At 46.4% G+C, this 12,755-nt stretch overlaps 1 protein-coding gene across 1 annotated transcript in view; it reads left to right on the forward strand.

The window, feature by feature from the left end:
* DRC11 (dynein regulatory complex subunit 11) overlaps positions 1–12,755 on the forward strand; it is a gene marked incomplete at its 5' end in the record, with an annotated part of 132,512 nt that overhangs the window by 11,852 nt on the left and 107,905 nt on the right. Inside the window, one exon of the mRNA XM_080689629.1 lies at positions 11,258–11,463. Coding sequence (XP_080545755.1) covers positions 11,258–11,463 — 206 coding nt within the window. The remainder of the gene's footprint in view (positions 1–11,257; positions 11,464–12,755) is intronic.

A 12,755-nucleotide genomic window follows, 5' to 3' on the forward strand; every position in this document is an offset into this window, starting at 1 on the left:
GAGAGAGATTCAGGTGCATGCTACAATATGAATAAGCCTTAAGACATTCTCCTGAGTGAAATAATTTAGTCACAAAATGATACATACTCCATGATTCTGTTTATATGAGATTTTTAGAGTAGACGAACACATAGAAACAGGAAGTCGAGTGTGGTTGCCAGGAGGCGGACAGGGAGACAGGAGTCGCTCTTTAATGGAGACAGTCTCAATTTGCAGACCGAGAGAGTGCTAGTAACCAATTGTACCATGACGTGGACATGGTTAATACTACTTAACTGCACACTAAAGAACTGGTTAAGATGGTAAAGTTAATGTTATGTGGGGTTTTTTTTTAGCCACAATTGTTTTTTTTTTAATTTCTACTAAGACACTGAAATATATACTGAAATAGTTCTATATAAAGTGTGGCTATTTGTACTGGTAAAAAAATGCAAACTGAAAATTAAATGAGGTATCTCTGTAGTTCATTGAATCTAAGATAGCACCAACTGTAAGATGCCTCGTTAGTTTTAGGGATCAAGCACACCCCTGATTATAAGATATATCTGTCCCTAATTTCAGATGATGTTAAACTGTGAAAAAAAAATTGCAGCCTAGCTGGGCATGGTGGCGCACGCTCATAATCCCAGTACTTGGGAGGCTGAGACAGGATTGCAGGTTTGCAGCCAGCCGCAGCCTTCTGCCACTTAGTGAGACCCTGTTTCAAAATGGAAGATTTTTTTTTTTAATGTACATACTAAAATTGTTGAAGTAGGAAAACTTTTATCCATCTTTTTAACAAAATAAGAAGTCTGGACATAATAATTGTTGACAGGGTGTGATTAAAGTCCATTTAACTCAGCCTTTCTTAAAGCCAGTTAGCAAGATGCAACAGACTCCTTAACATTTACACGATTCGCTGTCAACCTCAATTTCTATCTCCCTCTCTTTTTTGGGGGGAAAATTGGAGATTGAACCCAGGGGCATTCCGCCTCCCATCTACATCCCTAGTCCTGTTTTATTTTATTTTTTATTATGAAACAAGGTCTCCCCAAGTTGCAGCAGCTGACCTCAAACCTGCAATCCTCATGTCTCAGCCTCCCAAGTACTAGGTCACAGGCCTGCACCACCACGCCTGGCTATGACTAATTTTTGATGATGGATGCTCAAGGTGAAAATTCAGGATTTAGAATTATAATGTGACTCCAACTAAGTCCATGCACACACCCATGCCCATGTTAAAGAAAGGAACAGTTCTTAGTTTGAGTAGAGCTCACGTTTTTGTGGATGAACTTTGGGAAAGTATTTTTGTTGTTGTTGTTTTGTATCTCCTAGATGGGCTGAAGTTTACTTTTCTAATTAGAAAACACACACTTTTAAATGGAAATGCAAATGGCAGTTGAATATTGTCAGTTTTCTTCCTACACTCTCCAAATTGTTTGGTGTCAACAGAGGTTGACAAGTACTGAGACATCGGTCTTTTCTTCAGTACATTGACAAGGTGCATGGAATACAATGCAATGGATGTGAGCAGTAATGGGTATTAACAATAATTATGTCCAGTTCTTTACTTTAAAAGTTAAATTGGCAGTCAAAAGATTCAATATAACTTGGTCTAAGGTAACATAAATTTTATACTCACAGCAGTTTTGATTTTGTTTGTTTTTTTGTTGGTATTGGGGTTCCTGGAAGCCCTTCTACCTCCGGTCTATGCTCCCAGACCTATTTTTATATTTTTATTTGGAAACAGGGTCTCTTAAGCCAGCGCGGCTGGCTTCGAACCCGCGCGATCCTCCTGTCTCCGCCTCCCAAGAACGGGGATTACAAGCGTGCGCCACCACGCCCGGCCTCACGGCGGTTTTGAGTGGACAACTTCTATTTAGGCACATTTCTACCTACTTGTGTCAGCCAACATTTCCAGAACACCTGCCTCGTGACGTACACTAGAAACTTGGGCAATGGCTGAAGCCTTTTTTTGTAATCCTCAAGTCTTCATAGTTTACACTGATACCATATAAACACACGATTACATGCCCTAACTTTAATTTTACAGCTTTATTTTGTCGTCGATATGTGCTCAGCTGAAGCAAATGTTGCTCGTAACACTTTTTTTTTTAGCATTACACAGTTTGAATGGTCTGAAGAGAATAACTCATCTGTTTTGTATTCTGTGTGACTTTCTTCGGGATTTTTTTTTTATTCCTAAGTATATCTTCTCTGGATATTACATGTTCTATTGAAATTTTACACCATTGAGAAATACATGGATTCAATTTTTCAAAGAATGTTATCTGCTCTTCACTAGCTGATGACCATAAAAAATCCATTACCTCAAATCCTGGACCTGGTTTCAATTGAGTGTGTTTTCCAGTCTATCGCTGATTAAGATATTACCTACTCATTTTTAAATTTCATTTCTCCATTAGTTCCTCTTTTTCCATGATGCCCGTGTAAAACACACGGACTATTGGATCAAAACTAGTCTTGGTCTTGAGGCTCTAGCACGTTCTCGGGGGTCGGGTCAACTCTTTGGTTAAAAAACAAAATTAGCGTGGGAGACGTGATAGTATCCTCAATGCCCAACCAAATGTTTCTCTTACCATTGTCATATAAATGACTTTTTTGAGGGGCATTGCCATTTAAAATATTTATATTCTAAAATCTACAAAGGAAAATAAATAGCACTCTAAAAATTCCCGTGCAGTTATTTTAATTGGCAGAGCCAGTGGAGTGGATCCGGTGGAAGGAAACTTAATGAATGCAATCCATTTCAGACCGAGGACCCCTTCCAAACGATTTGTCCCATGGATGTCGTGTGTTTTATGTTACCCCAGAGCTATCGACGTTTGCATCCTAATGAACGCTGGAAACGCTCATTCAGAGGAAGACCTGTCACTCCAGCGGGCATCCTTCGAGTCCTATAGGCACCATAAAACCCCGCTCACTCAGAGTCGACTCTGAAATGAGCTATATTGCCGATTACTTTTTGGCCAATAAAATAGGCTTCTTTCTTATTAACAAATAACCCCTAGTATGGGCTGGGGCATCCCGGGGAGCTGGCTCCTCCCAGAGCCCAGGTGGGAAGGGAGAGCTCTCTGCTCTGTCCTGGCGTCCACAAAGGACCAGAAGGAATGTCTCTCTTGTGATTCCACTTGAGTTCAAGCAGAACTCCGTGGCCCGGCTTGGCCGTGGGTGCGCTCCATCCTATTTGGCTTCAAATGGCGCTCGGTTGGCTCCTAAAAAGTGAGCTGATGCTCAGAATGTTAACAGCCTCGCCACGGCTCGGGGGTTTTGTTCTGCATCGGTCTTGTTGCATCTCTTTTATACCTCTCTCCGCGCACTGTAATTAGGCATCATAGCGAGGTTCAGATGACACACGCGCGCTTGCCCGCCGCTCCTGGCCTGCTTCCCCTGGACCCACCCCACCCACTCCTCCGGCCCGCGTTTAGCCAGGCGGGAAGCCATCCCTTCATATAGGGGCGTAACAGGATTTGAGCCCTTCTCTTCCCCAGGCCTCCGTTTTCCTTGGACCCCTTTCCACTACCCTTCTGGTCTCTTTTTGTCTGAACAGAGAGACCAGTATTTGTTTTGTGCCCTATTCTCCTATTGTCTCCTATTTTGTTTTCTATTTTCTCTCCAGCTTCCACATGGGAGAGAAACCATGTGACCCTGGGCTTTCTGAGGCTGGCTGGTCCCACGCAGCACGGTATCCTCTACTTCCATCCATTCTCCTGCAAACAACGTGATTTCCTTCTTCTTTAGGACTGAGTACAGCTCTGTTGTGCGTATATATCACAGTCTTTTTTCCTTTCCTCTGTTAAATGCAGAAGAGCTGCTCCCTCCGCACCCTGGGGGGCCACCACCCAGCAGTAGCCTCTACATCTCTGCAGCAGCTGGGGCTCCCACCGATGCTGCAGCGGCAGAAGCATCCTTTGAGAGGCAGGTAGACTCGGGTCCCAGGCCCCGCTCCGACCAGCCCGGTGGAGGGATGCTGAGCAGATGCTCCCTACACACCCCAGCCGCCTCCTCTGTAAGGTCAGGGCAGAGTTGCCTGTTCACAGACCAATGGGAGCACTCGCAGGGGACTGTGGGTGAAGGCCTTGCCCGTGGGTGCTCCTTCAAGGAACGAGGCTGGCGTTACCTTGAAAATTATAATGTCACGCTAATGTGTATGTTTTGCAGAATGGGAAACTATCTAGAAATATAACTTTTCCCTGTAACAAAATATATCGAAACAAGTCCTTGTATCAAATACATGTGCAATTGATTTCAAAAATTTAAAAATAAAATAGCTTGGCTCTTGCTGCCGTACACTCCTAAATCTATGAACTGGAAACGATGCTGTTGGAGGTAAGAGTTGAGTTTGATCTCAGCTACTTTATCCAGCTACAGGGGAACATTCTGGAGATGCCAGAGGCAACAGTCACACACACACACACACACACACACACACACACACACACACACAGTTTGCTATGCATGTTGCACCAGGCAGAGTCCGTACACACAGCATACCAAGCTGAAGCTCAGAGAGAGACCTAAGAAGCCTGCAGTTTCCAAAGTCCACTTCCAGAGGCTTTGAAAAAAGAAAGCTCCCCGTTTTCTACTAAATGGATTCTAACCTAGCTCCCTGGAAACCTTCAGTGCAATACCAAGTCTTATTCTTATATTCTGATTACTTCTTCTTACTGTAATTATTCTGCTTAATTCTTGTCCCAGATCTCCAGATCATGGGAGACTAAATAACCAAAAGAATTCTCTTCCTCACCCTCCCCTCATCCCCGGCTCCAGGACTCCTTTATCTGCATCCTGGGTCAAGACACCTGCCTCAGTTTCTCTCCTCTGAGGGCCCATAATGTAGTTGGGGAGTGGTCAAGGCCAGGAGCTCCAGAGGCCCCTCCACAGGCCTGTGAAGCCAGGCCGGTGGGGACCCCGTCCCTATACTACATACTCCACACAGGCGGCAGCGGCAGCAGGTGCATAGATTGGGTGTTGTTGGCTTGTGGTGAGCGCTAGGTGTTAGCCACTTTTATCTTGCAGAGAGTTTCTAATCATGGTTTCGGATGCTCACCTCATTCATAACTCAAAAATGTTCATCCAATTGCCTTTTTCTTACCTAATTGAAGTTTTAAGAGGCCAAGCAGGTTTAATGTCACCAGTGTATAGAAGCACAGGCTCTGCCAAGGGCTGGACAAGGAGAGTGAATTGTGTTATGATTTTCCGGGGCCGGTCAGCGACAGCTACGAAACGACAAAGGCACAGGCTTTTCTTGTTGGTTTTAAATGTGATCTCTTGTGCCCATTAGAAATCATTTTCAGCCAGGCGTGGTGGCGCATGCTTGTAATCCCCGCGCTTGGGAGGTGGGGACAGGAGGATCGCACAGGTTCGAAGCCAGCCACGCTGGCGTAAGAGACCCTGTTTCCAAAAATAAAAAAAATAGGTCTGGGAGTATAGCCCAGATATAGAAGGGCTTCCAGGAACCCCAGTACCACCAAAAAAATTTTTCAGAAAGTATTTTAAGCCTAAGGAACTCTTATCAGCGAAGAACAGCAGCAAAGCATAGGTGAGCAGGGACTCAGAAAGGGAAGCCCCAGGCCCCAGCCCAGCTCTGCCGCCTGCCTGTGCGGCGCTGGGCAGCTCCCTGGCCTCTCAGTGCCTCTGTCCTCATCTAAACAATGAAGGGAGTGATGCTGCCTGCCTTATAAAGTCATGGCGAGGGACCAACGAACCACTACCTGCACACCACTTAAAGTTGGGCCTGGCGAACAAACATGCCCTGAAAGTGTTGATTAAAAAAAAATGTTTTTAAAGAAAATGGGACACAGCCAGATGTGGTGGCACATACCTGTGATCCCAGTACTTGGGAGTCTGAGACAGGAGGATTGCAGGTTTGAAATCAGCCTTAATAACATAGACCCTATTAACAAAAAATAGAAGGCTGGTGGTAGCTCAGAGGTAGCATGTCCCTGGGTTCAATTCCCAGTAAGTACAGAAAGAGAAAGACAAAATTAGCAGATAAGCTTCCACTACTAAGCAATTAGAAGCTAACTATACCCTGTTTTACTCCAGTTTGTAATAAGTAAGTGATTTTTTTTTTATTTTTAGAAATTAGCCTTACTAGTTGGGCGTGGTGGTGCACACTTGTAATCCCAGCATTTGGGAGGCTGAGACAGGAGGATCGCGGTTCGGGGACAGCCTCAGCTACTTAGGCCCTTTGCAACTCAGTGAGACCTTGTTTCAAAATAAAGAATAAAAAATTTAAAAATAGAATTGGGAGTGTAACTCAGAGGTAGAATGCCCCTGGGTTTCATCCCCAGTACAGGGAAGGAAGGAAGGAAGGAAGGAAAGAAGGAAGGAAGGAAGAGGGAAAGAAAGAATTAGGCTTACTAAGCTAGAAAACATTTTATTCTTTAATAGTTTAGTACTTGCTAAAACTGTGGGTTCTAAGATAAAGGATGAAGCCTAACTTACCCTGAGCCTAGAGCACAGGAAAGGCTCAGCCCTTCTTCTCTGTACAATCTTTTCCTCCGCATCTCCTGCTGGGTTGGCCATTACGAGTGCGTTTGCTGCTGAAGCGCAGAGACATACATACAGCTGTCTGACTCGGAAAGAAATTGCTGGAATAAAATGCCGATGGCAGTAAACTAAGGACCCCCCCCCCCATACCCGGCATCATCTTGAAATGACCTACTGAGGGGCAGAGTGTCCTCAGCGCGAGGTCTTCCATGGGTAAAACCAGAGCAGGGCCGCATGGCGCGGCCCAGGGATGAGCGCATGCGCACTCCTAAGTGCAGCTGATGGCGGCGAGTGCCGCCTTCACAGGGCCACCCAGCCCATTAACCTCTGCGATGGTGATGGTGAGACGGGACACGGGATGGCCATTTGCTGAGAATCCATGTGTTCCTTCCCTGCCCTGCACCAGCTCTGCCTGGGGTGACAACCCGCCCCCCAGACGGGGACCCCCTCAAGAATGTCAACACCAGCCGGGCGTGGTGGCGCACACTTGTAATCTCCGCACTTGGGAGGCGGAGACAGGAGGATCGCACAGGTTCGAAGCCAGATGCGCTGGCTTAAGAGACCCTGTTTCCAAAAAATATATAAAAAAATAAGTGTCTGGGAGAGTAGCCCGGAGGTAGAAGGGTTTCCAGGAACCCCAGTACCGCCAAAAAAGAATGTCACCACCGTTAAGCCACGTATTTACTTATTTGCAAGTATATGTGGGACTGATAAATTGAACCGATTTTCATTTGGACAAATGTCCATTTTCTCTTACTAATTTGAACAAGGATTTTTAAAGACAAAGCCCATCAAACATTAGATAAGCATTCTCAGTTAATGGAGCGAGGAGTCCTATTTCCCCACAAACTCAGGAAGCATATTTATGTCCTATTTTTACAGCAACATCAATTATTAATATGTATATTTTTGCTGACAGAGGACCTTGCTACAAATGTAGGTTCCGTTATCCCGTTCTGGGTCATTAACGGCGGAAAGCTTGTAAATATAATGGTTTATTCACATGGGAAGCCTTCATTAAGATGCATTATTCTACAGCTGATGTATTTCAATGTATAGTGTATTATCGTGTTCTGTGGCTCCCCTTAATATTCGTAATTTATTTTTAAATGAGTTGCTGTTTGTGCTGTGAGTTAACAAATTTGAATTCCATGTGAGCGAAGTTGCTAAAGAGGAAAAGATATTTTAGCCCAAAGGAAAAGCAACTCATTAGTACTGAACCCAAATAGATTATAGCCTTTAAATTCAAAAACAGCTAAAGAAGAAGCAGCAGATGACCCAAAAGCATTTGTGCGGGAGAAAGCCTCTGCCGAGCAGCCTGCCTGCGCGCGCCCGTGCTAAGGGCGCAGCGTGGCCTGGCGGGGGGCAGAGCCGGAGAGCGCGGCACCTGGCTGCTGGCTTCTCCGACACGGAGTGACCGGAAATGCAGCCTGTCTCCACCTCTGTCTCTGCATCTGTTGAATGGGCTCTTCATACCTAACTTCTGCCTCCAAAGATGGAGGTCAACACCAGTAAGGAGATGAGGAAGGGTCCGTGTAGGGCACACAGTGACCCTGTGGCCGTGTCGGTGGGGTCCGCAGGAAAGCGCTGAACATCTTCCGTCTTGCTCAGGGATGGTGGAAGTGTCGGGAAGCTTTCTGAGCACTTCTTCCAAAGCCATGGGCAAAATGCAAATGAGGGGTACCTACTCATTCATTCAGTTTTGGGGCCGAAAGGAGGAGGGCCTCCACTCACACCCAGTGCCTACATCTAGGAAGGAAACTTGCAAGTGATGATAAGAGTCTTTGGGGTGACCGTGACGAGCTTCACCATTCAGGAGAGAATCGCCGCGTCTGTGCAGGAGCTCGCCACAGGCTCACGCGTTCTTCAGAGGCAAAGAGAGTTGGGTCCACTTAATATCCTCATGGAAACAATTAACTTCGAATAGCCCCTGGGGGACTAAGGCCTCCATGTGAATTATAAACGCGGACTTCAGGCATGTAAAATGTAAACAATAGGAATGGAAGGCATGGGCTGGGAGAGAGGAGGGTTGGCTTTTATTTACAGGATGAACTAAGGGAAGTGGAAATTCCCCTTTCTCCATTGTGTGGTGTTAGACATGTTAATCCCACCTGCCAGCTCACCTCTGCGAAGCAAAACACAGTCTTCCTGGCTGCGGGAAGATGGAATTCCTTTTGTTTCTGATTCAGCTACAAAATCATGCCGTTTGCAGGAAACTGGACGGAGGTAGAGAATATTATGAGATCAGCCAGTCGCAGGCAGCCCCAGGTCGCACGTGTTCTCTCTCCTATGTGGAAGGTAGAGAGAAAACAAAGGACAAGTGCCCTTGTGATAATAAGGGGTGAGGCCAGTGGGATAGTGGGGATGGGGAGGAGGGCGAGGAGAGAACAAAGAATGGAGATATCACGTCCCGCCGTCACGGTGCACGGGCTGAGCGAATCCCACCAAGCCCTGTGTGCTTGTTTGCTTGACGTGAACGTCGCTGAGATATGTAATTACAATACACCCAGTATGAAAACAATCCTCTGAGGTCCTCCCTCCATACAAAGACCATTAAGGTTGTTAGCGATACCTTCATACGTGAACATAGCGCTGTTTGGTCTCTTTCCTTCCTCTTCCCCCCAGCCCCTCCCACTGTCCTGCTGGTCCCAACCCTTCTTGTCAAGAGGCCCCTTATCTGCTGTTTTCTCTCTGCCTTCTGCATAGGAGAGAAAATATACTGCCCTGAGCTCTCTGCGACTGCCCAATCTCGTTTAGCATAATGTTCTTTAATTCTGTCCCTTTACCTGCAAATGACATTTTTTTAAACCAACCTAAGGCAGCTGGTGTTAAGTCTGTGATTGCAATGGACAAAAGAACATGGCTCTGATGTGAATGCTGGTTGAAATTTTCATTTGGGTTAATGAGTAAGAGGAAAGTGAAACCAAACAAGAAAACACATGTCTGGACTTCACTCCTTTATCAGTTTCTAAAATTGGAGACATTTTTTTTTTAACCAAATCGGATTGTGGCTTTTTAATACTAGAAAAATCGTTCCCCAATTATTGTGTGCAACTCACAATGTCACCGACGAGAGGAGTGCCTTTGCGTTCACCTGCATTATTAGCATTTCTCTGTACCTCTCTGAATGCTAAACAATCCGATCAAAACAGTCAAGCCGGGCCCTGATGGGCAGCCTTTGCAGATCTCCCTGATAGAAATATTCCCTTCCTGGCCGATAGCAATCTGCTAACCTGAAGGAGGCTGGGAAGTTATGTCACTGTAGAAATAACAACAGACATAACCTACCAGGAAAGCAGAGATGACATGAAAATCATTGAGAAGCAATGAGTTTTGAGTCTGGGTGACTTTTGTTTCCAAAACAATTTACTTAGTTAGGTTTATATAATTTAGGATTTGAAATGGCTATGCTGCAGAGTTCCTGGGAGTGTATCAGTGGGGTCTCGGGAACCACGACTGGCTGGCCCCAGCTCACTATGAATTTGTCACCGATTTGCTGGATGACTTGGGCAAATCTCAGAACGTCTCAGGAGCTCAGGATCTTCATCCACAAAGGAAAGCTGTCCTTCACCTTCCGTAGCCAGGATTTAAGGTTCCACCAGCCCCAAGTTTGTCTTTTTTCTACAGCTCCCTCTGCCTCAGTCCAATCGAGCCCTCAAGGTCATACTTGACTAACTGAGATTGTCATTTACCACCAATGATATTAATTCTAGGCTGCCAATTTTGTTTCTGTAGGAATTCAGAATACCAGGAGTCACATCTTGAAGTGGCGCTGTGTTTCTATTACAGCTCCCTGCAGAGGCTGAGCCATTGCTCAGCATTGATGGGACTGCACAGCCAACCACTGGCTGACTTGCCGATCGGCAGACGCTGAGGGCGGACATTTAACAGTAACGTGTGATAGCAGAGCACATGTCTGGAACTGGCTGCAGAATTCCCTCCCTCGAGAGTCTTCAGCAATAGGGCAAATGTTCTTACATCATTTTTCCTGAAATCAGAGCACCTCTACTTTCAAAAAAATATTTAATTGGTACATTGTAGTCATACATCTCAATGGTCTACAAGATCATACAGGCATACATGCACATTCAAATATTTTCTTCCTCTATATTCTCTGTCTTCCCACTAACCAGGAAGTTTTGAGAAAACTTTATTTTCTATAGTGTGAAGGAATTCCTTTAAGGCTTGTTGAATGTGCTAGCATTCCGTCAATGTAACAAAATGCCTGAGATCGTCAACTTTAAAAGATAAAAGGCTTTGGCGGTTCTGATTCATGATCGATCGGCCCCTTTGCTTTGGGCCTCTCGTAAGGTAGCACGTCATGGCGGCAGGATGTGGTAGATCAAAGCCATCACCTTGTGGCCAGGAAACAAAAACGGAAGGGAAGGAGTGGAGTCCCACAGTCTCCTTCCAAGGCACAGGCTCCCTCCTAAACATTTTGTTACATCCCAACAGCTCCACCCCGGGATCCAAGCCTTTAACACATGAGCCTTTGGGCCATATTCAGGGTCCAAATTATAGCACTGAACATGAATTTTTCAAGCTAATCACCCTGCATCTGGAGTGGAGTGGTCCCCGCCTTCCCTCCCCAGGATGGCAAATCAGTTCTGCAAATGTTCCTGGCAGATCCAGCCTTGCGGGCTGGCAGTTTTTTCTTACACACCTCTGGCCGGACACCACAGAAGACATCAACACACTTGATTCTGTCCTGGTCAGCTTGTGACTTCTGCGACCACCTCACGCTCTTCTGCTTCTATTTCAGGACCCGCCCCCTCTCTTTAACGAGGTCAGCATTCCCATCATCCAGGCAGAAAAGGTGAGCCGCCTGCGGAACGAGGTGCAGCTGAAGCATGAGGCGGACTACAAGGAGGCCCTGGTCACCATCAAGAACGACCTGAATCTCCTGGAGGGCCCCGGCATCAGGGAGAACCTGCAGGACCAGATCCGGCGGTGGTTCATCGAGTGCAGGTGACGGCCAGAGCCAGGAGCTGGCCTGGCTTCTGTGTCTTCACCCCTCGTTGTCATTGGTGCATTGTTGGAGTTACGATTGTAAGATTCGTAGTGACAAGCGATTCGCGAGCACAGGACGTGGCTTGCTGGTTTCCCTCCCACACCCTTGGGTTCTGTTACTGATTATTTATTTATTTATTTGGCAGTACAAAGGATGGAACCCAGGGGGCATTCGACCTCCAAGTGACACCCCCAGTCCTATTTTTTTACTCTTTACTTGGAAGCAGGGTCTCACTGAGTTGCAGAGGGCCTCACTAAGTAGCTGAGGCTGGCCACGAACCACGATCCTCCTGTCTCAGCCTCCTGAGTGCTGGGATTCCAAGTGTGCGCCACCATGTCTGGCCTTGGCTTCCTTTTAAAACAGTGAAATATCAAGGCTGGAAGTTCAGAAATTATTTTTTAAGAACTAATCTACTCCCTTGAACATGGGGTTAATCCAGCACCAGGCAGAGCCCTAGCCGTGACCTCACCAACTTATGGCCTAATCACCTCTGAAGGGCTCCACCTCACCACGCTTTTTCAATGGCAGTTAAATTTCAGCATGAGTTTTGGAAGGATATTCAGAGCACACTGGTAACATAGCAAGAGATACCACATATATGTCGATTATTTTCACACGATTTTTTAAAAATGAAATCTCTTCCTGTCCTATTTTCTGGTTTTTAATGTGAATATATGGCCCATATGTGCCTCTATGACCACATAAAAGGGAAGATGACAGGCAGAGTCCACAGCCTGGCAGGGCTTCATGGACAGGTCTGGTTGAACCCAGATACACAGCAACAACCAGGTCGTACAGCCCTGCCCTCCTGGTCCCGAGGCCTGCTGCTTGTGAGAGGGCTGAGGCTCTCAATGCCTGGCCCTCTCTGCCTCCATTGTGGGGGCGCTGAACACCTGGCCCCCAGGTCTCCGTGAAATAATGGTTGGTAGTAATCACGGGGCAAGGCACCATGCCTGTGTACATAGTAGACGTCTTCTTACTGTCTTACACGAAACGTTACATGGTTTAAAACTCATTTACAAGAGCTGGTTTTGAAAGTTCTTTATCCGAGCATGCCTCACACTGGAGAGCCTGTGTGGGTAACCTGTGGGCGCAGTTGTAGGGTCTGTTGTGGGGCTGTGTGATGGTCCAGGTGCTGAGGGAGGAGGCGTGGGCAGCTCCTTTGGGCTGGGGGCTATGTCACTGCACATCGGGTCCCCGGCACTCAGGCCCCAGTGCTGGTTAGCTCACTGGGACCAGAGAATTTACT

The sequence above is a fragment of the Muscardinus avellanarius genome (genome assembly GCF_963383645.1).
Source record: "Muscardinus avellanarius genome assembly, chromosome: 2".
Taxonomy (NCBI): domain Eukaryota; kingdom Metazoa; phylum Chordata; class Mammalia; order Rodentia; family Gliridae; genus Muscardinus; species Muscardinus avellanarius.